This window comes from Pristiophorus japonicus, chromosome 13, assembly GCF_044704955.1.
Source record: "Pristiophorus japonicus isolate sPriJap1 chromosome 13, sPriJap1.hap1, whole genome shotgun sequence".
Classification (NCBI taxonomy): Eukaryota; Metazoa; Chordata; class Chondrichthyes; family Pristiophoridae; genus Pristiophorus; species Pristiophorus japonicus.
The window spans coordinates 139356753-139382191 of record NC_091989.1 but is presented as its reverse complement, the minus strand read 5'-3'; the positions used below and the strand labels follow the sequence as shown (position 1 = coordinate 139382191).

Here is a 25439-nt window from a genome sequence, read left to right as displayed (position 1 = left end):
ATTATATAGTGATCCTGCTGTTAAGTTCATCCGGACGGCCAACTTCCCAGGCTTCCTGGGTCCTTCGCCCATTTTAAGCCTCCCCTGCACCTTGGCTACAAATATAGAGATCACCACCACCAGTGGGGGGGTGGGGGTGAAGACAATAGAGGAATTAGCCTCAAGAAACAGTGCGTTTGGCTCCAGCCTATCTTGTCAGAGCTTCCAGAGGTACTAGGCTTCTTCTGACAATCATTTACACCATTCCAAATTTCTGCAGTAGCAGAAGGCAATGCCTCACTGTACAAACTTGGAGGTGAGAGTAATGGAAAACCTGTATTAAGTGATTAGTTAACTGGATCTTGCTCATTCTTCCATTCATTAGTTTCAAGGCACTTGGTCAAAACTATTCCCATGACGGGTTCCTAGATTATGGGAGAGTGACACAAGTCTGCAGAATGGTTCTTCAAAATGTTTTATCTTGGAATGATGCCATTTCATGGGCCAATGCCCCAGTGGTTATCTAAATATAGGGTTGGTTGTTGAATTAAATTTTCCTTTCAAGTAGGCACTTGCACACAAAACACTTCAAAATACGATGATCTGCCACCAAAGGTAGCCCCTTGGAAATCAAGACCACTCTAAAAGGGGCACACAGATGATTATAACCAGACAAGACATCGAGTACCACAAGACCTTTCCATCACACTCGCCACCCCCACCCCTCCCCACTATTGTCAGTCTTCCATTCAGATTTTCCTTTTTAGTCTCACCATTTCAGCTTTGGGTTTCTATTACAGCTTTCCCAGCTGAACCTATATCTGAGATTACTAATCAGTCATATAACACACATGACCTGCTCACATGCTGTAACATTGATTCTCACTACTTCAGTGTCAGGCACTGTCCTGCCAAGTGATATCCAACATAATCCTTACACAGTACATTCCAAAAATATTCAGCATGTGCTCCTGTGCTTTTATCAGGATCCAGCTCTCAACACCATAAAGCGTCGACTAGACCCTAGCCTTGTACACTCTTCTTGCATTCTAATTTCACACTAGTTTACTCAACTGTAGTCCTTGTCTTATGCGGTCAAGAATGGTTTTGGTGGAAATATCCTTATTAACAGAATTTAATTCTAAATGTTATCAAACTATATTTTAGGCTTTTTAAAACAATGAACACTGCCAGCACTTGGTCAAGCATTTTAATAGGCTTTTTGTTGAATACATTGACCATAATACTCCAGTTAATTTACAAAGGAATTATAAAGCTTACAAGTATGTTACAGTGATTTCAAAAAGTATATTTCATTTCTCAAGTGGGGAAATGAATACATGCTCAGTTGCAAGGATACATGTATACAAATACATCATAAACCTCTGAATACAGGGAACACCACCCTTATCTCAATTTAGCAGCTCAAGATTTTACATGAAGTACGTGATGTGCCTAATTTTAGAATAAAGTCTTTATAGCTACTATAGAATTCAACATTACTACTACACCTACAGCAGAATAAGGAGTACACATTCTAGGAAAGAAGCAGTACCAATATCTAAATTAGACAATGCAATAGCTTTCAACATAGATTAAGGAAACTGACCGACAAATTTAGGAAGAAAAACACAAATTAGGGCATTAGAAGCAGTGTAATTCATGTTGAGTAACTCTCATCATCCTGCTAATCAAGACTTCCCTACCTTTTAAATGTGTGAAGTCTCTCAACCTAGCTCACCTGCTTAACTGCTGTAGAGTACAAGGCAGATACTGAAAGTGTGCCATTTGTAGACGTAGACAGACAATTGGAAAGCTTTAAACAAAAGTTGTTCTCAGGTGTTCAAACCTGTGAATTGCTATAGTTTGAGAACCTAGTTTCCAATCTTCCCAAATTGACCAATGTGACCCATCTGTAGTGACGTTTGAAGGTGTTTTTTTTTATATATACAGACACAAAATGTTGATAAGCTGAAGTCTCTGATCTACATTGTGTAAACTAGTTAATCCATCACTTGTTCTAGAAAGAACCATTTAGCACATTCAATGGGGTAAATTATTCATTAGTTTTGTAATCTCAAACTACAAGATTGCATCTTTTTACAGTGGTATGCAGCCTGCTATACTGTGGAATGAATTACTACTAAGCAGAACCCTTTGTCCTTTAGGTGGCAAACCAAAATGAGGGCAGGCAGAAACAATCGGCCGGGTTATGAATTGTCTCAAAAGGTGTATATATAAAAAAAAAAGAGATTTACATGAATTAATCAACGCTTTATACAAAAAATTGCCTGCCTGTAATCAAAAGTCACCAGAAACAGAATCTAATCTCTGCTGGTATGATTCATAGCTCCAGAAGACAATCGCCTTTAATTTTCTTATAAATTGATCAGTTTGATGTCTCATGTGGCACTGAACAATCACTAAGACAGCTGGAACATAACACTTTTGCAGTCAATCCTTGAGATCAAAAAAGGACAAGGTTCACATTGCTCTTGGCTAATGTAACGTTGGAGTGTTGGTCCTTCTTTTTGGAGGGTGTTCAACTGCATACAATACTCAGGTAAAAGCTAGAATGTTGCATCACCATCCATATTGTAAACTTTATACCACATTACAACTTTTATATTTCACACAATATTAATGGTTTCAATTAGGTTTGAATTAAAAAAAAGGTAGGGTCCGCTTTGTTTCCCCTCCCCCACCCCTGCCAATTTCTTCCCCAACTCTCCCAAAGTAGTCTACTCTTCATTGAATCATGGTTCAATGAGCTCCAGTTGCCTTTCAGTACCCCGTCCAAGTAGCCTTTAATCATGTGTGAGCATAGATAGTTAATGTTTAGCAGGTCATTTGACCACAGAGACATTAATCAAACCGAATCTTTTCTCACCAAAGTCCAAATATGTGCACTTCCAGCAGAGATTGTGGACAGCAACCTGGAGCAGGAAACCCTGCCCAATTTTTCTTTCCCCTAACCCAGGGAGCCATGGTTAATAGTAAAACTTCACCACTATCCCAGTGGAGAAAAGACTCACCAAACCAGGAACCTTCCTAGTCTGTATGGCTAAGCTACTCACTGGATAAGCGTGCTGAGCTTTGGCATTCTCCAACCCGTTTATTTTTGTTATGCACGAAATATTTTAAAGACTGAGATGAGCAAAAGTGATATGCAATGAACCATACTTGAAAAATTGGGTATGGAAAATTCATCTTTGTGAACTTTAGTTTCTTTCAACTGAAACACTATTTTTAAAATTTCCTTGGTTTCCCAGACAAAAACAAGTTGTGAAATATTCACTGAATGCTTCTTTAGATATCATACACACTATTCCCAATAAAAAGCAGAGGCAAAATACTTAGATAGCTCTTCATTATCCCAGAGAGAATTTTAGCTGGTTTTGCAAAATGGAACACACAAAATAAGACCAGTTTTAGTTCCTTTAATAATAGTTTGAGAATTTTGTCCTGAGTTCCAGTACACTAATCTCAATTGGCTAAGTTGTTCCACATGTTACAATATATTGCGTAAAGTAGGAGAAATGTTGCAACAAATCATGGCCAAGGAGGGTCAACACTTTAACAATCTAGTTTAGTGCAGTGCTGTTATAAATCTCTGGATTCCAAAGAGCAGTTATATTAACATATTATGAAGGATTGATGACTAATTAATAGTTAGTATAGAAAACTTGTTTAGAACACTTTCTGATTAAATACAAATTCTGACATGTTTCCTTACACGTTTACTGGGCAGATGTAATTTCTTGCTTTACAATTAGTACAGTTTAAATTTTTGAATTTTGAAAAATCAGATATAGTTACAATTGTTACACTGTACTTTCTGGAGCTAACTGGACCCATTAACCTAGATCCATATGATCTAATCCACACACTCCCTTCCTTCACAAACATTTATTGCTCTGTTCAACGGGATATTTTATAACTTGTATCTTGGGGAGAAAACATTTTCACACGTGCAGATAACTCACTCAAATAAAGCACTGGCTTTTAAATAAAGTGGCTCATACACAAAACTTGGTGAACCACTGCAAACGTTTAATGAAACAGCTAACTCTTATGCAATTTTTAGGCATTCAGCTATAGCGATTTTACAATTAAACTGCAAAACAGATAATTTAGTTTTTAAAAAACAGATCAATTTAGTCATCTTGATTCATCTTTGCTCAAGTTGAAATGCACGTGAATAAGTCATGCTGTGGAAGATAAAATAAAATCTTCCTTACTCACATCTTGAAAGATTTTTAGTTTCACTGGCTAAATTCAAAGGAATGTCTTCCTTGAAAGAAGTATTGGTCAATAGATAGAATATAATATATATATATATATGATACAATTCAATGGCAATCCTATTGTCTTGGCATGTCTAAAAGGCACATTCCATAACCATCTACGACAGAGAAGGAGGTGTGATAGTGATTTTAATTTGTTTTCTGGAATCTGTATAATTTGTGTGGTGCTAAGTTACAAGACAAGACCTTCATAAATTGATCCATCAGCTTCAGGTGATTCTCTCCTCAGACGCAGATGCTCCAGTGTGTTGTGAAAATGTTTGTTAATTTGCTCGGTTTCTTCACTGGATTCTAAGTTTGGAAGATCTTCTCTTATTTTTTGAATAAGCTGATTTAAGACTTGAATAGTCACCTGCAATAAAAGTTTGTAGGAAAAAGTCTGTAGTATCTACATTAACAACTTTGAAATATCACAAATTTAAAAAGTCTAAACAGAACATTCCATTGAGAAGCACCAGCCATATTTAAAAGGGACATCATCCATATTGTTGGATGGTATCGTCAAGGGGCAGCAGGTAATTAAGGAGGAAAGAGCCAGAGGTTGATCCTTTGGGACTATCCAGAAGAAACAGTATGCGTGGGAATGCTCTGGCTACAATTGGATAGATACAAGCAATGCTCTGGCTATGATTGTACAGGTACAAACAAGGGCAGTCCCATTGAGTTAGACAATGGAGGATGATGATGTTGTCAACTGTGACAAAGACTACAGAGAGGTAGAGAAGGATGATGAGGGTTAGTGCACCAGTCAGAGAGGAGGTCACATTTGACTCTGGAGCTGAGGCAGGGACAGAAACCCGATTGGTCAGATTCAAACTCCACTTACCCACAGTGAATCCATCCCCCTCTCCGACTACTCGACCTGAATCAGACCATTTCTGCAATCTTGGCATCCCATTAAGCCAAGCTTTAACCCCCACATTCTGCGCATCAGCAAGACCACTTTACTTCTACCTCTACACCATTGCCTACCACATTACTGAAACCATTTGGTACCTCCAGACTCAACTACTCTTACTCTTTGCTGAACTCCCATCTCCCACAATTTCCAGTTTGTCCAAAATGCGGCCACATTTTTCCTGTCCCACATACTGAGCCCTAACTCACCTATCACCCTCAACTCCCAATGCATACAATACAAAATCCCTCGCCACCACCTATAATTCCTTCTATAACATTACCTCATCCTATCTTTGCACCCTATATCACCTCTTGGTCACACCATTCCTGTGATGTCAGCCACCATTGGAATTCAGAGCCTTCAGCTGCCTCCATTCCAATCTTTGGGAAAATCTCTCTGCCTCTAAGCGTCTCTCCAGCTTTAAAAAAAATTATTCTTAAAAAAAAATCGCTCTTTGAACCCCTCCCAATTTCTTCCTTCCTGGTGCCCATTTTCATTACGCTTATTTATGAAGTGCCTTTGGTCTTTTTCTTTAAATACTAAAAACGCCATAGGCAAACTTTTGTACATTCTCAAATCTTTAAAGGGTTTGGAGGTGGGGAGAATTGGTGCAAGAATTAGAAGATTAACAATGCTGACTGAAGATTGTACTTTCCTCCCATTACCTCTTCTCTTCAATGCAGTGGCTCATGTTAAGGTATGGTTTAATTGGTGCTGGCAGCCTTGTCCAGGCAGCCATCGTTCATGTATGAACCAAGAAAATGACTGTCCACAGATTATACAACTATTTTGTTGTATCTGTAAAACAATAAACCGTTAAATCAAGTGCCCCATGGCTAAAAAGGGCAGGGGGGGGGGGGGGGGGGGTGCACTAAAACCGACAAACTTAAACAAATTAAACTTTAGTCAGTCAACTGGTTCAAATTAAAATTTGGTTGCCAGGGGTGATGATGAACTGCAGTCCCTCCGGCGCCCATCTCTTGCCACAGATTATACAACCAAGGGGGATGAGGCACAGCTGAACCGAATTCTGTTGTCCTATCTGTAGGGCTCAGTGGATAGTGATCAGGAATAGGAACCCAGGCTAATTCTCCCCACCCCGCCAAAAAATAAGTTCAAAGTGGCCAAATACTGCACTGCCCCGGCTGGAAAAGAATACACAACAGGTTTGTCAGCACATGGAGAGAAAAATTGATTGACTTTTTTTTTTATTCGTTCATGGGATGTGACCATCGTTGCCATCCCCAATTGCCCTTGAAGAGGTTGTGCTGAGTTCCTTCTTCAATCACTACTTCAGCAATTAAAAGTCAACCACAATGCTGGAGTCACATATAGGCCAGACCAGGTAAGGACAGCAGATTTCCTTTCCTAAAGGACATTAGTGAACCAAATGGTTTTATAAGACAATCCGGTAATTTCATGGTCACAGACACTAGCTCTTTATTCCAGATTTAGTTAATTAACTGAACTAAATTCCACAGCTGCTGAGATAGGATTTGAACTCAACTCCGGATCTTTAGTCCAGACCTCTGGATTGCTAGCCCCGTAACATAACCACTATGCTACCGTACTCATCACGCAGCAACTCCATCAGAACTGAAAAGGAAAGCTCGTTCTTAGGATTGACCAAAAGAGGGGAAACTACTTTGGAGGGGTTTACACCCCTCGTTTTCTATGACCTTTTCACAGCTTACGGCTCATTTATTACCTTCACTTATCAGCAAGTTTTAAAAAAAAAAATGCTTAAGCCATTAAACCTATTCTTTGTATTAGTATATACATATTTGACCAGTGACCTTTACTGCTTGCTCTCCCTTCTATTTATTTCAGCTATTTAAAGGGACTTGTCTGCCTTCCCTTCTCCATTTTAATGAAGGTTTCTACCTAAAATATTAACCCGCCATTTCTCTTTCCAGATGCTGATGGACATACTGTGAAATTTTCAGCTACTTAATTTATTCCAACATATGCAATGTTCCTTCTCATCATTATGATGGGTGAGATTAGCGGAGCACAGCCGCGTAGCAAACACAGCTCACACCTAGTCTGTATGACTCATTACAAGAGGTACTGCAGTTACCCAATTGACTGCCATTTGAAAAAGACTATACATGTTAGCACAAATTATCCTCCATTAAAGAGAGAGACAAGCATCGATGTAAATTATAACACAATAATCATTAGTTTAAGCTTACCGCCTCATTTTCTTTTTCATAAAAGTATATGTATCGATTAAGGATTTCAGTGAAGAGTTGTACTTGTAGCGATGGATCCATGCACTGATTGGCTATCTTCAAAGCCTTCTTGAGGCATTCCATCACTCTCTTGCCATCATGGATCTTTATGGGAAAAATGGGAATTAAACAATCCAATATTTTAAATTTAAACACATATCCAAAAATATTAGCAAAGTAACAATTTAATATTTTGGTCTACCAGTACTTTTTGTGTCCTTGGGTTATCCAAAAAATACACACCATTAGTGAACATTACTCGGAATATTCCAATACAAGAAGCATTTTTCCTCTTATCTCCCAAGGTATAGTTTTTATAAAGTCTCACACTTATATCCATGTAACAATTGAATTCCTGAAGATCAGTTGCAGTCAAGTACATAGCCTATAATGGGTAAGAAGAATATGCATACACTAGATGTTGCTAGACAAAGGTTGAACGACAACCAGGGCCCAAAATGCCAGGTTTCCTCAAAAGCATGGCAAAGGGCTCCAGTTCTATATTCTAACCAACACCTATATGTTTGGGAAAGATCGAGGTTGTGAAGAATAGTACTTCTGCAAACTATTCTCCTTGAAGGGAGTAAAGGGTTATGGGGAGAGGGCAGGGAAGGTGTTGAGGCCAAGATCAGATCAGCCATGATCTTGTTAAATGGCAGAGCAGACTCAAGGGGCCAGATGCCTACTCCTGCTCCTATGTCTTATGTTCTTATGTTCAATACTAATGCAACCTGAAATTTCAGTTTATAACAGAGAGGGTGACATCTTGAGCACAAAAATATGAGCATTTTGGAGTATGCAATCAAACTGACAATATTCTTGCACTGTTCAAATATTACTTCTTGTAGAAACTAAATGCAACTATGCACATGATGAGAATGAGATGCAATAAGCCTCTCCAATTTTTACAGCAAACTCTGAAACCAGGTTAATAAAAATGGTCACATTACATTTTAAGGAGATTAATAACCAGCAAACATTCAATGCTATACAAGTGTAATATGATGCTTATATTGTACCTCCTCTCCATTCTTGTCAGTGTTCCGCCCAGACCAAAACAAATGAGCACAGATGCTAACAGCACGGCACTGATCTGGCTTTTTAAGCAACTTAGAAGCAGCCAGTGCACATTGTGTCCTCAAAGGCTCATGGTTCTCTTCACTGAAACATTTCATTCGCTCAAATGTTCCAATTATCAATGTGATCGCTGCCAGCTGTGCCTTGGAATCGCTGATTTCATCTTCATACAAAGAGAAAGCCTAGAAAACAACATCAGTTTTAAAAAAAAAACACACCTCATCAATACAAGGTTTTGAAAACAGGTACGGCATATTATTCAGAATGCAGGGCTTCAGTGTAAAATAATGCATCAATGGTTGTTGCAAACAATTGTGTGCTACCATCAGTAATGCACCATACATAGGATCTTATTTTATTGGGAATCCTCAAGCGTCCTGCAGGAGGAACAGCCTGTCAAGTCATTTTACTTTAAAACTATAACCTAAAAATCTCAATCTCACTCATTTCCCCCCGCCGCCCAATATTTTTAAAATTCCTGTCACAAACATGAACAAGGGTTAATCTTTACCTGTGACATAAACTCGTAAGCCACGGTTTCATGATTCTCAAATCCAACATCCCCAGCTGCAAGTGCTCCCTGCAGAAATAGACGAAGAGGTAACTCTGCAAGCTCCGCTTTAATCAGGGCACTGATGGTCTGGTGGGCAAAAGAAAATATCTTCTGGCACTTCTTTTCCCATTTTTCATCCTGGCAGAAGAGATTAAAAAAAGTAAAAGCTCCAGTTATTTGAAGAATTAAGCTTTGTATCCAAAATTTAGAAGCTAGTCTTTTTAAAAATGGCGCTTTTCTTTGTGCCTTTATTCTGGTCGCAGGACTAAAAGTTAGGGAAAAGACTGCCTTTTGGCAATAATTCTGACATCACTGGTTTATTGACCTGCTATTTTTGCTCAAGGAGCTGGGTCCAAATCAATTGAAGTCACAAATTCTCAGTTTCAACCTCTGGAAGCATTACAGGAGAAAGACAGACTGAAATAATATCCCTACAATGAACAGGTCTAATCTTTAATTTTGTTATGTTTAAAAAAATGTATTTAAACATTTTTATTAAAGTGATAAAGGCAAACTGCAATTGACTACATTATTGAAACAAAACAACACACTTAATCCTCTTACCCACTTTTCTCGAACAGGTTATTGATCTTAAATGAAACATAGAAAATAGGTGCAGGAATAGACCATTTGGCCCTTCGAGCCTGCACCACCATTCAATATGATTATGGCTGGTCATGCAACTTCAGTACCCCATTCCTGCTTTCTCTCCATATCCCTTGATCCCTTTAGCCGTAAGGGCCACATCTAACTCCCTTTTGAATATATCGAATGAACTGTCATCAACAACTTTCTGTGGTAGAGAATTCCACAGGTTAACAATTCTCTGAGTGAAGAAGTTTCTCCTCATCTCGGTCCTAAATGGCTTACCCCTTATCCTTAGACTGTGACCCCTGGTTCTGGACTTCCCCAACATCGGGAACATTCGTCCTGCATCTAGCCTGTCCAGTCCTATCAGAATTTTACATGTTTCTATGAGATCCACTCTCACTCTTCTAAACTCCAGTGAATATAAGCCTAGTCGATCCAGTCTTTCTTCATATGTCAGTCATGTCATCCTGGGAATCAGTCTGGTGAACCTTCGCTACACTCCCTCAATAGCAAGAATGTCCTTCCTCAGATTAGGAGACCAAAACTGAGCACAATATTCCAGGTGTGGCCTCACCAAGGCTCTGTACAACTGCGGTAAGACCTCCCTGCTCCTATACACAAATCCTCTCGCTATGAAGGCCAACATACCATTTGCCTTCTTCACTGCCTGCTCTACCTGCATACCAACTTTCAATGACTGATATACCATGACACCCAGGTCTCGTTGCACCTCCCCTTTTCCTAATCTGTCACCATTCAGATAATAGTCTGCCTTCTTGTTTTTGCCACCAAAGTGGGTAACCTCACATTTATCTACATTATACTGCATCTGCCATGCATTTGCCCAATCACCTAACCTGTCCAAGTCACCCTGCAGCCTCTTAGCATCCTCCTCACAGCTCACACTGCCACCCTGCTTAGTGTCATCTGCAAACTTGGAGATATTACATTCAATTCCTTTGTCTAAATCATTAATGTATATTGTAAATAGCTGGGGTCCCAGCAGTGAACCATGCGGTACCCCACTCGTCACTGACTGCCATTCTGAAAAAGACCTGTTTATTGCCACTCTTTGCTTCCTGTCTGCCAACCAGTTCTCTTGCACGTCAATACATTACCCCCAATACCATGTGCTTTAATTGTGCACATTAATCTCTTGTGTGGGACCTTGTCAAAAGCCTTTTGAAAGTCCAAATACACCACATCCACTGGTTCTCCCTTGTCCACTCTACTAGTTACATCCTCAAAAAATTCTAGAAGATTTGTCAAACATGATTTCCCTTTCATAAATCCATGCTGACTTGGACCGATCCTGTCACTGCTTTCCAAATGCGCTATTTCATCTTTAATAATTGATTCTAACATTTTCCCCACTACAGATGTTAGGCTAACTGGTCTATAACTCTGTTTTCTCTCTCCTTTTTTTAAAAAAGTGGGGTTACATTAACTACCCTCCCATCCAAAGGAACTGATCCAGAGTCTATAGAATGTTGGACAATGACCACCAATGCATCCACTATTTCTAGGGTCACTTCCTTAAGTACTCTGGGATGTCGACTATCAGGCCCTGGGGATTTATCGGCCTTCAATCCCATCAATTTCCCCAACACAATTTCCTGACTAATAAGGATTTCCTTCAGTTCCTCCTTCTCGCTAGACCCTCAGTCCCCTAGTCTTTCCGGAAGGTTATCTGTGTCTTCCTCATTGAACACAGAACCAAAGTATTTGTTCAATTGGTCTGCCATACCTTTGTTCCCCATTATAAATTCACCCGATTCTGACTGCAAGGGACCTACATTTGTCTTCACTGATCTTTTTCTCTGCACATATCTAAAAAGCTTTTGCAGTCAGTTTTTATGTTCCCTGCAAGTTTACTCTCATACTCTATTTTCCCCCTCCTAATTAAACCCTTTGTCCTCCTCTGCTGAATTCTAAATTTCTCCCAGTCCTCAGGTTTGCTGCTTTTTCTGGCCAATTTATATGAGTCTTCCTTGGATTTAACACTATCCCTAATTTCTCTTGTTAGCCACGGTTGAGCCACCTGCCTAGTTTTATTTTTACACCAGACAGGGATGTACAATTGTTGTAGTTCATCCAGGTGATCTTTAAATGTCTGCCATTGTCTATTTACCGTCAACCCTTTAAGTATAATTCGCCAGTCTATTCTAGACAATTCACCTTTCTTTAAGTTCAGGATCCTAGTCTCTGAATAAATGTGTCACTCTCCATCTTAATGAGCAATTCTATCATATTATGGTCACTCTTCCCCAAGGGGCCTCGCACAACAAGATTGCTAATTAATTCTCTCTCATTACACAACACCCAGTCTAGGATGGCCAGCTGTCTGGTTGGTTCCTCGACATTTCTTCTAGAAAACCAGCCCTTATACACTCCAGGAAATCCTCCTCCACCATATTGCTACCAGTTTGGTTAGCCCAATATATATGTAGCTTAAAGTCACCCATAATAACTGCTGTACCCTTATTGCACGCATCCCCAACTTCACTACTATTGTTTGGTGGTCTGTACACAACTCCCAATAGCGTTTTCTGCCCTTTGGTGTTCGCAGCTCTACCCAGAGTCCACATCATCCAAGCTAATGTCCTTCTTTATTATTGCGCTAATCTTCTCTTTAACCAGCAACGTTACCCCATCTCCTTTTCCTTTCTGTCTATACTTCCTGAATATTGAATATGCCTGGATGTTGAGTTCCCAGCCTTGGTCACCCTGGAGCCATGTCGCCGTAATCCCAATTACATCCTATCCATTAACAGCTAGCTGCACAGTTAATTCATCCACCTTATTACGAATGCTCCTCTCATTGAGACACAGAGCCTTCAGGCTTGTTTTTCTTTAAACATTCTTTGTCCTTTTAGAATTATGTTGTAATGTGGCCCTTTTTGATTTTTGCCTTTGATTTCTCTGCCCTCCACTTTTCCTTATCTCCTTTCTACCTTTTGCTTCTGCTCCCATTTTACTTCCCTCTGTCTTCCTGCATAGATTCTCATCCCCCTGCCATATTAGTTTAAACCCTCCCCAACAGCACTAGCAAACACTTCAGTATGCCACTGAAAGCTTCAAGTACCTAGACATGGTGCTATTATTAGCCTGTTTGCTCATTACCCTCTGTTCTCACTGACCTACATGCCTTAAAGTATTATTCACTTTGGAAATTCAACCACCTTCCCGCAACAAGCTTCACAGATACACATGACACGAAGACAGGAACAGAGAGGTTAGGAGAGAAGACTGAAAGCTTTAAGAGATGGATTTTGAAAAGGATTTGTTCGAAGGGAATGAGGTATAGGGGTTTAGGGAATTTCAGAGAACAGCTGAAATCAATGCCACAAATGGTGGAGCAAGGGGAGAGTGCATACACAAAAGATCAGAATCAAAAGAATGGAGTTTTTGGGTGGAAGATGGGGTATATAGTGGAGAAGATTCAACAGTTAGGGTGAGCTGAGTTTTTGGATGGAGGGCCGAGTTCTTGGAGAGATTTAAAGACAAGGATTTTAAATGTAATATGTTGAGGGATGGGGAGCCAATGTAGACAGAGGGTGATAGGCAAACAGACCAGGATATATGCAGCTGAGTTTTGGACAACTAAGAGTTTATAGAGGGTGAAGGATAGGAGGCTAGTAAGGAAAACATTAGAGTAATTGATCCCAGAAGTGAAAAAAGCATGTACAAGGGATTCTGCAGCAAATGGACAGAAATGGGTAATGTAGCAGTGTGGGAAGTATGTAATCTTTGTGCTGGAGAGGAAATGTGGTCTGAAACTAAGCTTCAAGTTGAACAGGATGTCAAGGTTGCCAACAGTCTGGTTAAGGTGGACAGTGACCAGGAAGGCAATTAATCCATTTACTATTTGCTTTCAAAAGGGAATTGGATAAGTACCGGAAGGAAAAAAAATTGCAGGACTATGGGGAAAGGGCAGAGAAGTGGAACTAGCTGACATGCTCTTGCAGTGAGCTGGCACAGGTTCAACGTGCTGAATGGCCTCCTTCTGTGCAGTAACCATTCTATGATTCTACTACATACTAAGATACAACTGGGACTAAGTTGGGGGTTATAAAACTAGATACATCAATCCAGAGTTTGCACCACTCATACTTGTTTCAGGTTAAGTCCTCAAATTGAGAGTCGGACTGCACATTCATGCTACATTAACTCCTATAGAATAACTGGTGCCAAAGCAGTGTGTGAACTATGAATTGGTCAAGCTATTTACCAGTGTAAGTCAGATCACTGCTCAATTTAATAAACGCAACAGTGCCACTTAAGTACCATTCCATTTGCAACTCCTCAGATAATGAAGCAGTCCATTCCTGCATGCAGGAAGACCTAGACGACATTCAGGCTTGGACTGATAAGTGGCAAGTAACATTTGCGCCACACTAGTGCCAGGCAATGACTATCTCCAACTAGCGAGATTCTAAAATCTCCCCATGACATTCAATGGCATTACCATCATTGAAATCCCCCACCATCAATATCCTGGGATAACCACTGACCAGAAACTTAACTGGACCAGCCACATAAACACTGTGGCAACAAGAGCGGGTCAGAGGCTGGGTATTCAGCGGCGAGTGTTTCACCTCCTGATTCCCCAAAGCCTTTCCACAAGGCACAAGTCAGGAGTGTGATGGAATATTTTCCACTTGCCTGGATGAGTACAGCTCCAACACTCAAGAAGCTTGACACCATCCAGGACAAAGCAGTTCCTTGGATTGGCACCCCATCCACCGCCTTCAACATTCATTCCCTCCACCACAGCATGGCTGCAGTGTGCACCATCTACAAGATGCACTGCAGCAACTCGCCAAGGCTTCTTCAACAGCACCTCCCAAACCCACAATCTCTATCGCCTAGAAGGACAAGGGCAGCAGGCGCATAGGAACATCATCACCTGCAAGTTCCCCTCCAAGTCACACACCATCCTGACTTGAAAATACATCGCCGTTCCTTCATCGTCGCTGGGTCAAAATCCTGGTACACCCTCCCTAACAGCACCGTGGGAGTACCTTCACCATTATACTTGATGGTGCTGGCAATGTGAGCGAGACATCTTTAGTAATGTTTCAGGTTGCACCTGGGTTGTACTTTTTTTTTTATTCGTTCCGGGATGTAAAACCCAAGCTCTCTGTTCATCCACACCTCTGTGTCTTTTTCCAGTCCCCATCTCCCCCGAGCTCCTATTTCCCAGTCTCCATCTCATTCCTCCTCAAGTACACTATCTCACAATTCTCCACATTAAGTTGCATCTGCCACCTACCTATCTCCCCAATCCAGTAACCTGAAGTCTTTTACACCCTCCTCACGGACTGCCAGCGCTCTTATTTTTATGTCTTCTGCAAATTTTGAGATTGTGCTCCCTGTAACTGTTCAAATCATTCATATATACATTGGCCACCTGGACTTCCACACCCCCTACTGTATTACTTTAATAAACTGCTCAAGAAGATCTACCCTTCAGTATAATCATCTAAATCAGCAGCTTTTAAATCAGAATGACCAAGGTAGCATATGTCCTAGTCTAGGAAAAGGTCAATCTTAACCTGAGGTCTGATAATATAAACAGTGGGAAATATTTCTTCCTTGCTCATTAAAGTAACAGTTTTACATGCATTAAAAGCTTCTAGCTTACCACTTTTGAATTCTCTTTGTAGCAGAAGGCCAGCTGATAGGCAGCAAAGACCAATGGTGGTAAAGTGAAACGAATCCTTTGATTACCACCAGCACCAAAGTGTTTTCTGGCAGTGTTCAAAATCTGTTCAAAGAAAGATGAAGTTAAATAGAAATTTGTATGAAATACTATTTCATTTGAAACAAAGATGTACAACACTAGCTCTTAATTTGTACAGTACCATTTGATCTGATACCATACATTAGGTATGCACACAATTTTGGGAATAGCAAATTTACTTGGATTTCTGGGATGGCAGCTTGAACAGTGACGAAATAGAAATGCCATTTTTCAATTTTAAAATTTTGTTCAAAAGTGCCAACATTTCAGTTTTGTTGGTGGTCTGCAATTCTCCCACAATAGATTTACATGACATGCAACTACACCTACAAGTACTTTTATTTGAATGAAACTGTACATGATCTGTTGCTTTGTACTTTGCACCAATGACCCTAGACGCTGTCAGAACTACTCAACTGAATAAAGCATCTAATGAGGACAACACAATTATTTCTTAATTTAAACAGTAAACTACAGCTCCTGTGATTGCAATCGTACTGAGCCCACCAGCACCATTCTACAATGCTCTAAGTGACTGCAGCAAACACAGTGGCGTTAATTCAACAAACTCGATCTCACCATTGATTTTAATGGGGGTTGGAGCAATGATAATTACATGTTTAACTTTCTCGGCAAAGGTCTTTGTGGAGCAGCACAAAAGTCCCAGCAAATTATGGCATGGCGTATGTAATGGCATAAGTCACTCGTGCAATGTAGCTAAATGTACTGATGATACAAAGATAGGGGGGAAAGCAAATTGTGAGGAAGACGCAAAGAATCTACAAAGGGATATAGACAGGCTCAATGAGTGGGCAAAAAATTGGCAGATGGAGTATAATGTGGGGAAATAAAAAAGCAAAATTATTTAAATGTGGAGAGATTACAAAATGCGGTGGTACAGAAGATCTGGGGGGGGACGGGGGGGGGGGGTCCTTGTACATGAAACACAAAAAGTTAGCATGCAGGTACAGCAAGTAATTCGGAAGGCAAATTGAATATTGGCCTTTATTGCAAGGGGGGATGGAGTATAAAAGTAGGGAAGTCCTGCTACAACTGTACAAGGTATTGGTGAGGCCACACCTAGAGTACTGCGTACAGTTTTGGTCTCCTTATTTAAGGAAGGATATACTTGCACTGGAGACAGGTCAGAAGGTTCACAAGGTTGATTCCTGAGATGGAGGGGTTGTCATATGAAGAAAGGTTGAGCCTATACTCATTGGAATTTAGAAGACTTATTGAAACATATGATTCTGAGGGGTTTGGACAGGGTAGATGCAGAGAGGATGTTTCCCCTCGTGGGGGAATCTAGAGCTAGGGGGCAGAGTTTCAGAATAAGGGGTCACCCATTTAAAACTGAAATGAGGAGGAATTTCTTCTCGGAGGGTTGTGAATCTTTGGAATTTTCAACCTCATGAGAGCTTTGGAGGCTGGGTCATTGAATGTATTTAAGGTGGAGATAGACACATTTTGGGGTGTCAAGGGTTATGGGGAGTGGGTGGGGAAGTGGAGTTGAGGCCAGGATCAGATCAGCCATGATCTTATTGAATGGCGGAGCAGGCTCGAGGGGCCAAATGCCTCATGTTATGTTCTCATGTTATGTTCTCATGTTATGTTCTCATGTTATGTTCTCATGTTATGTTCTCATGTTATGTTCTCATGTTATGTTCTCATGTTATGTTCTCATGTTATGTTCTCATGTTATGTTCTCATGTTATGTTCTCATGTTATGTTCTCATGTTATGTTCTCATAATTTCCTGGAATTTCTGCAGAACTTGTATTCTAATGAAAGGTCACCAACCTGAAACGTTAACTCTATTCCTTTCTCCACAGATGCTGTCTGACCTGCTGAGAATTTTCAGCAATTTTTTGTTTTTATTAAAGACTAAAAGCCTCCAGTTTCTGTGTTGTACAACATCAATGGAGAGAGGGGGGGTAATCACTGTTGCCGCGCAGGGAAGGGAGGGGAAGGAGACAGTGGCTTGTTGCCGTGGAGGGAGGGGAGGGAGGGGAAGGAGACAGCGGCTTGTTGCCACGCAGGGGAGGGAGGGGAAGGAGACAGCGGCTTGTTGCTGCGGAGGGAGGGGAGGGAGGGGAAGGAGACAGCGGCTTGTTGCCGCGGAGGGGAGGGAGGGGAAGGAGACAGCGGCTTGTTGCCGCGGAGGGGAGGGAGGGGAAGGAGACAGCGGCTTGTTGCCACGGAGGGGAGGGAGGGGAAGGAGACAGTGAGAAGGGAAGCCTCAGTGCTGATGGCAATGTGGTTTTATTAAAAAATGTTCAAAAATTAAACAGCTACAAAGAACTACAAAAATGGCCGAGTGCCAATGTTTTTTTCCACTGAGCATGCGCGAACGCTCCAACGCGCACGCGCAGCGTTGCCGGCAGGAAAAAAAACTAATTTAAATAGTACCCGCCCCCTCCCACTTACAAAATCGGCGCGAGTGTAGGCTCCGCCCCCCTGGGCACCGTGCCAAACAGACAAGGAGCTGCAGAGCGCTTGAGAATAGCGCGTTTTTTTTCTGGCGCCGTTTTAGGCGCGAAAAACAGGCGCCCATTTTTTATCCTGTGGAAACTTGGGCCCATTAAGTCAGTTCAGGGTTTCAAATTCCTCATTATAATAATTGTCCACAACCACTCCATAATATAGTTCTGTAATTACACAACTAGAATCTTTAGCTACAAGTTATCTATCAGTCAAACTACCTGGCTGGCGTAGGACAGTGAATCTCAGTTAAAGTCCTAAAAGATAAGATTCTGAAAGTTACTTCAAACTAAACTGAGAGAGTAGCATAAGGAGACAGGGGTTCAAATAAATAAAATGCAAATTCAGGACTAATGTCAGGAAGTTCTTCAAACAGAGTAATCACTATATGGAATGTATTTATGGGTGGAGCAGTGGGTGAAAACCATAGAATCTTTTAAATAAAACAGTATAGGCAGTGATGGGGGAGGGGAGGGAGAAAAAGGGAACTATACAGACTTTGTGTTGGGTCATCTATATTTATCTTGGGAATCGCAAGCTGCAGCCTTAATTGGTGTTAAAACTTCTCTACTTTTAACAGACAAGCTTCAGCAGTTCAATTAAGTTAGTCTGCTCTACCTGGAGAGAACAATTTCTACAGGTATGCACAGCCCATCAACCAAATACTCACGAGCATTAAAATTGGTTAGCCAGCATCCAGATTGCCCTGACAGCTGGAAAGGAAAATCTTGTGGCAAGAAAATAAGAGTGGTATTTTATTGTGAGGAGGAGTAAAAGAAAAGATTTAACATAAAAGCCTCCTATAAAATCACGTTAAAATTCCTAGGTGTAATTAAATCACTCCATTAATTTGTTAATGGAAAGAAAGGTACAAGACTTGAATTCGGCAAGTTACATACCAGATACTGTTGGTCAGGATCTTCAGATTGAAATAAATGAATAAATCTACCAACAAGACTTTGCTCTTCAGCAAAATCTTCTGGGTCAGGATCTTCTGCTGGCTGATCTGGTTGATCCTGAATCAATGTTGACACCAGGTTCAATATAGCATCCACCTATATAAAGAGGAAGGCATCTATGAGTGCAGCATAGAAAATTCTACACAAGAACTTCACTTAATATGCATCACAATCACTATCCAAAAATAGACTCAAAATGCTGGAAACATTCAGCAGGTCAGGCAGCATCTGTGGAGAGAGAAACAGAGTTAACGTTTCAGGTCGATAACATTTCATCAACCTGAAACCTTAACTCTGTTTATCTCTCCACAGATGCTCCCTGACCTGCTGAGTATTTCCAGCATTTTATGTCTTTATTTCAGATTTCCAGCATTCACAGTATTTTACTTTTGTCTAAAAATTAACTGTCAGATAGCTTGATGTTCTTATGAAGAGCTGAGAAACATCTTTCACCTTCTCTCCAAGGAATCAAACTTCTACATCTGGCTGGGAATCAATTAACAGGTAATATTCATTTAGTAGCACTGATTTTGAAGTGTGTTCATAGACATGGCATTGAAAAGCAACATCGACATACATTTCCACAAAGCCCAATAATTCAATGCTTTCTCAATTTATCAGGCAATGACAACAAATAAGGTTCTTCATTTTATTATATTTACTTTCTGCCCCACCTACAAAAAGTCCAGATTTTGAAATAATTCCTGACCAGCTTTAAACTGACTGATTTGCCAACTATCACAATTTCCTGTCGCTACATCAGATTTAGTTTTGAGTTTAGTCAGTAGATCTTCCCTCATCTGCTCTCCAATAAATCAAAATATAAACATTTGTAGAGCCTTAATATGAAATTAGTGGTTTAATACTTCCTTCCCCCCCCAATTAGGAAAACTGTAAATGAGCAACTATTCAACTGTTGTGATCTTTCTTTAAACTTAAAAATTCCCCAAGACATTTTTAAAAAGCTGAAAAGAACCCATGAAATAAATAATTTTCACTTAAAAGTACTGAAATAGGCACTCTTCCGTGCTTTAAAAAGTTAACAAAAAGTTATTCAACATGGGCACAATTTTTACGAGTGGAAAAATAATAGTCGTGTAGTGAGCAAATCATTACAGCAACTGATGGGGATAACTGCATGCTCATTGAGGGGAGAGAGAAAGAGAAAAGAAAATTCCTAATTTTCCTTACTATTAATATTTCTTTGCACCATGCAGACACGTTTTATTAAGAAAAAAAACTTATGAAATATCAACAAATCTTACTGAATGAACAGCACTGCATTTTGCTGAAACAAATTTCACATCGGTTGTTAAATAATAGGGTGGATTATTTTCAGGTTGTGAAATGTAATTGCCGAAGTAAATAACTTATTTTCTATCGTGTTGCTCCACTATTTATTGGTGTATATATCATTAGAAATTTAAGAATGTATATATGATTTTATTGAGCACAACTGGCTAATATAACTTTCTAAATAGTAAATAAATGTGCCGTGATTACTGTAATTCTCAGAGGGAATCAATAATACTTTCAAAATTTAGAATTAAGGAAAATAGTGTTCAAAATGCTGAAAGTCTCATCAGGGAAAAAGTAGACTTACATTTATCTAGTTTGAATAACTTCATGTTAACGTTACAAAGCACGCAAGAGTGCCTATTTCAGTGCTACTGAAGCACTGAGGGGGAAGCAATTAGACTAATAAATTAGACACTGACACAGGTAATCCAGTAGATTAAATTCACCAGCCCTTTACTGACACTTCCCTACTTATTTCCCCAAAAGTTACAAACTCTTGTTTTTCAAGTTAGTTTGGATGGTCAGAAAACTCCCTAGGAGGATATTAAAGTTAATAACCTGTAAGCAACCAATTTTCAAAAATTGATGCTAAGAATCCTTAAAATTAGAAAGTATGACATTTGGTAAACACAACACAAACATATTTTTTTAAATGACTGATTTGCCAACATAAATTCAACTTGGGTTGTAAAAAAGTTAACCAGCTTTGGAGCGTTGTACTTTAAACACTTGTTCACACCAAGTGCAGATTTATCACCAATTTTTTTTTCAAAGTATCCAAAGTATCCCATTGTACACTAATATTTCCATTAGTCACTTTCTGAAAATCATCAAACTTCTAGATGAGCAAGCAATATTGAAAAACCCATCCTTCAAAAACAACAGCCAAGATACTTTTTAAATCAACAATTTTCTACAGTACCTGCTTTTGTCATCATTTTAACTCATCATAGTATTAAAATAAATTAAGTTGCTCCTCTTAACGATAGCACAGTATATACATTAAATCTTACCTGTTCTTGTCCGATTATCTCCGTATTGTACTCAAGCGCGTTGCTTAGTATATAACAGCTCATATTTTTGCGTGACTCATAGTCAAAGTATTCAAACAAAGGATGAAAGTGTTTCAACTTCAGTACAGTCAGGATGTTGTTATATGTGTCGATGGGAATCTTTAGAAGTCTTGTTAACTCTTTAGAAACAGCACTGCTAGTAGCAATACTAAACATGACGGGGGAAAAAAAAGGAAAATTTGATAATGAACTAATTTTCATGGCTATCGAAAGTCCCCATATTTTCTGTGTAACTGAAGAGAGCTACAGTTTAGAACAATGTGATATAGAAAACTTAAATTCTTAACATATGATAAAACTACATTTACAAATGAGAAAATACATACTGTTCAAGATTGAGTTTGTTGAAGATCTCCACAGTAGTTTCAAGAACTTTATCAACATAGTCCACCCGTTCAGGATAACACTTCATGGCCAAGTTGATAAGAGACACTTGTAAAGATACCACATCTTCAGATGGCATATCTTGTCTTGACTGAAAATGTAACCAAAATTAAATGAGAAAATATTGTCTTTTTTAGAAATAAAATTTTGGACAGCTTTTTAGTATATTGACTACTGGCATTATCTGCAGGAGAACATGTCAGACAGAGGAGAGTTTGATATGGTAATTGAACAGGATGTACTTCAATCTTGCACAAAAGGCTTATGTTCATGTTCATCAAATTGTCACATTTCCTTTCCTATTTTTATCTTTTTAGTGCACAAGGCAATTGGTGTAATGAGGTATAAGATTACACATTTGGAAGTAGTGCTGCATCGCTTTTCTTAAAGACATTCCCAAACATGTGGGTGCGTGGCCGTTTTAATTACCACACGTGCGCATATTACCACTAGAACACCATGGAGCCGGCTGCGCGAGACCTGCAGATAGCTGTGTGGCAACGCAACTAAACGTGAACATTGGCAGTCACCATGGCAAAGCATTCCATGCTCCAACAACAACAACTTCTATTTATATATCACCATTAATGTAGTAAAACATTCCAATGCGCTTCACAGAAGCGTAATCAAACAAAAATTGACACTGAGCCACGGAGAGATTAGGATGGGTGACTAAAAGTTAGGTCAGAGGTAGGTCTTAAAGAACATCTTACAGGAAGAGAGGAGGGCCAGAGAGATTTAGGGAGAGGATTCCTGAGCTTAGGGCTTAGTTAGTTGAAGACACAGCTGCCAATGGTGGGGCGAAGGAAGTGGGGGATGCACAAGAGGCTATAATTGGAGGAACAAGTTCTTTGAGGATTTTCAGCAATGTCCCCCTTTTTTGGGTACACGGTCCCTTTAAAGGGCTGTGTGGCCCATTCAAAGTTTCGAACATGCACAAAATTTCACATTTGAAAAGCCGGTCCTGGACTGCACAGCTTAAGGGGAACGTTGGTTGTAGGGCTCGAGGGGCTTACAAAAATAAAGAGGGACGAGGCGATGGAGAGATTTGAACACAAGGATTTAAATTTTTTTTTTAAATCAAAGCAACAACCGCCGTGCAAAAAAATTTATCCTCAATCTGTGATAATTATAAATTGATGATTCCTTGGCATTGATTCCCCAACCAAAGGTAATAGTCTTTAATTATTTACTCTATCAAAACCTCCAATAAATCTCTTGGCATTCCCTGTACCAGTGAAAATAGTCCCACCAGTATAGTCAGCCTTTCTTCATAACTATAGTTTAATTCTGGTGAATCTACACAGGACACTGCATTTAATGTCCTTTCTGTAATAGGGTGCCCTAAACAGCACACAGCACTTTAACTGTAGTCTAACCAATGTTTTGTATAAATTCATTATTACTACTTAACTCTTGTACTCTGTGCCCTATTTATAAAACCCCAAATTCTACTGACTTAAGTATGGCTTTATCTATCTGCACTCACACTTTCAGGTAATCACGTATTTGAACTCCCAAGTCTCTGTTCATCTACATCCTTCAGAATCTTTCCTTTAAATATAAATTGCCACTGACATTTCTACCAAAATATTGCTTACTTTTATGTCAAGAACAAATTTTGAACGTGTTCCCTGTATACAAGTCCAAAATCATCCCAGAGAATAAACGTGGACCCAGCACTAAGCTCTGGGGTACCACTTTCAACCCTTCAGTCTGAACATAGATTTACCACAAATTTGTTTTCTGTCCAATTTTCAATCCATGCTGCTATATTTCCTCTCAAGAGGCTCAATTAAAAAAAAATCAGTTGCATGTTTTATGAGAATGCCTTCTGAAAATCCAAATAAACTGTAGCTACTGCTTTTCCTTTCCCAATTCAATTGGTCACCTTAAAAGATTCCAGTATTTGCCAAACCAGACTTGTTTTCAACAAATCCACATTAGCTATTCTTGATTAGTCTGTTAATTTCTAAATGCACACTAATTTTCTCAAATTATGGATTCTAAGATCAAGCCAACCATGGCACAAAGCCTTTTCTCGCTCCAGCTCACACTGTATGAAGAATCTTCCGTTGATGAGGCTTGTTCAGCCCACCTGCGAGGTACCCGGCCGATTAAAAGGAAGCAGGTCTGATGACGTCATTAGACGGGTCATCAGCCGGTTTCCTTAAAAGGGACCATGGCCATATTGATTTCGACAGTTGTTCAGTTAGTATTCTACAGCACTGAGGTGCTGCAAACACTGACAAGCACTGCACAAAGGTGCACGGCTGCACTCAGGCTCTCCCGTACTCCCTCCAGATGCTTATGGAGGGAGTCAGAGCACACAGGGAGGTTCTCTTCCCTTCCAATGGGCGGAAGAGACCTCCTCAGGTTGCACAATGCACAGGAGGGCACCAGCAGAGATGTCGTCAGGAGGAGCTTGCTGCAGAGGTGCAAACCTTTCAATGATCTCAATAGATCACGAAACATTACTGAAAAGCCACTCAACCTTATCCTGCTATGCCATTCATCACAGCCTCATCACTGCATTCCCTACCCTACTCCTGCACATTCTGCACAACTTACACACCAACTTACATTGCATCTCCACCCATCCCTCTCTCTCTTTCTCGATCTACATGATCACATCCCCATCTCACTAGCCACACCTCACACTCACCCTTGTCCAATCATACCAACTAACAACATACAAGGGTAGGCACTTGTGTCTTTTAGCCAATGTTCATGTAGAGTTTCTGCTATCGTGTTGTCAAACATTGAAATCTTTATTTTGAACACTTTGTCTTCTTGGACAGATTTCTGTGCATCTTTGGAAGTGGCTTAGTTAGTTGTAGTGAATGGCGAGAAATAAGGATACCCCCCACAATGGTGATGAGTGTAAAAAATAATGTCTTGGGCATTGCAGGGATGCCTCATGGCGCTGGTACCAACCTGACGCTGCATGTGGCAGCCAGGGTGTATAGCGTCAAGTGAAATAAATGTGGCCATGGTGAGGCCATCCCTGGCAGCAATGTGGACAAGTGCTGATGCCGTGTGTTCTGTGCAGCATCCGGTGATTGCAGAGAAGTTTGGTGTTGTTGGTGATGCTGGTGTGTTTATTGATGTTGGTGTTGGGGCTGATCATGATGGTATTCTGAGGACCAAGGTAAGATTTACTCAAGGGCACCAATGCTGCTGGAATAGATGGCAGCTGAAATGGAGATGACAGAAGCAATCTGTCAATAGTGAGAGGTTGTTCCAAGGAGGTGACAGTGCAGAGAGAGTTCACTACAGACACTTCCAATCTGCATACAACTCAAAAGTGTCTTCCAAATCCTGAAGGCTTCAGCCTCTGAGATTGGAAAGTGAACAGCTGTGAAATGGTAGCTTTTATACCATTCCTGCAGCTGTCAACTAGTCAAAGCAAAGAATCATTGAGAACGCGATACACGTAACTGACATGAAGCCCGAGCAATGGGAAGCTGCTGAAACACTTGGAAAAATGCCAAGTACCTGGTAAAATTATTTCTAAACAGCTCTAAACTACCTCTTAATGATGTTAATTGGCTGGCCCACTGCTTGGTGTCGGGTCTGTGAACCACAGCCAGACCCGACACTTTGGAAACTAATAGGGAGACGAGTTCAGAGCGGGATCCTGCCCCGCTGTCAATCTCTGTCATTTTGACTGCGGGCCAGCCTCCAAACCCGCACTCGCAGGGCTGATAAGATTCCAGCCCAAGGGTCTGTCAACAACTGACAGACTGGTCTTCAGTTAGCCAGGTTATCTTTCTGCCCCTTCTTGAAGAAGGGTGCTTCATCAGCTATTCTCCAGTTCCATGGTAAAATTTGCATACTTGAGTATTGTAAAATT

At 40.2% G+C, this 25439-nt stretch overlaps 1 protein-coding gene across 1 annotated transcript in view; it reads right to left on the bottom strand.

Moving 5' to 3' along the window:
* Positions 1–1174: 1174 nt before the first annotated feature.
* The window catches only part of vps35 (VPS35 retromer complex component), a 67849-nt gene continuing 43584 nt past the window's right edge, over positions 1175–25439 (bottom strand). Inside the window, exons 10-17 of the mRNA XM_070898058.1 lie at positions 21526–21674; positions 21140–21347; positions 18768–18923; positions 15290–15412; positions 9010–9189; positions 8441–8680; positions 7383–7526; positions 1175–4638 (exon numbers count right to left, since the gene is read on the bottom strand). Of these exons, the coding sequence (XP_070754159.1) occupies positions 4459–4638; positions 7383–7526; positions 8441–8680; positions 9010–9189; positions 15290–15412; positions 18768–18923; positions 21140–21347; positions 21526–21674 (1380 nt within the window). The 3' untranslated portion in view covers positions 1175–4458. The remainder of the gene's footprint in view (positions 4639–7382; positions 7527–8440; positions 8681–9009; positions 9190–15289; positions 15413–18767; positions 18924–21139; positions 21348–21525; positions 21675–25439) is intronic.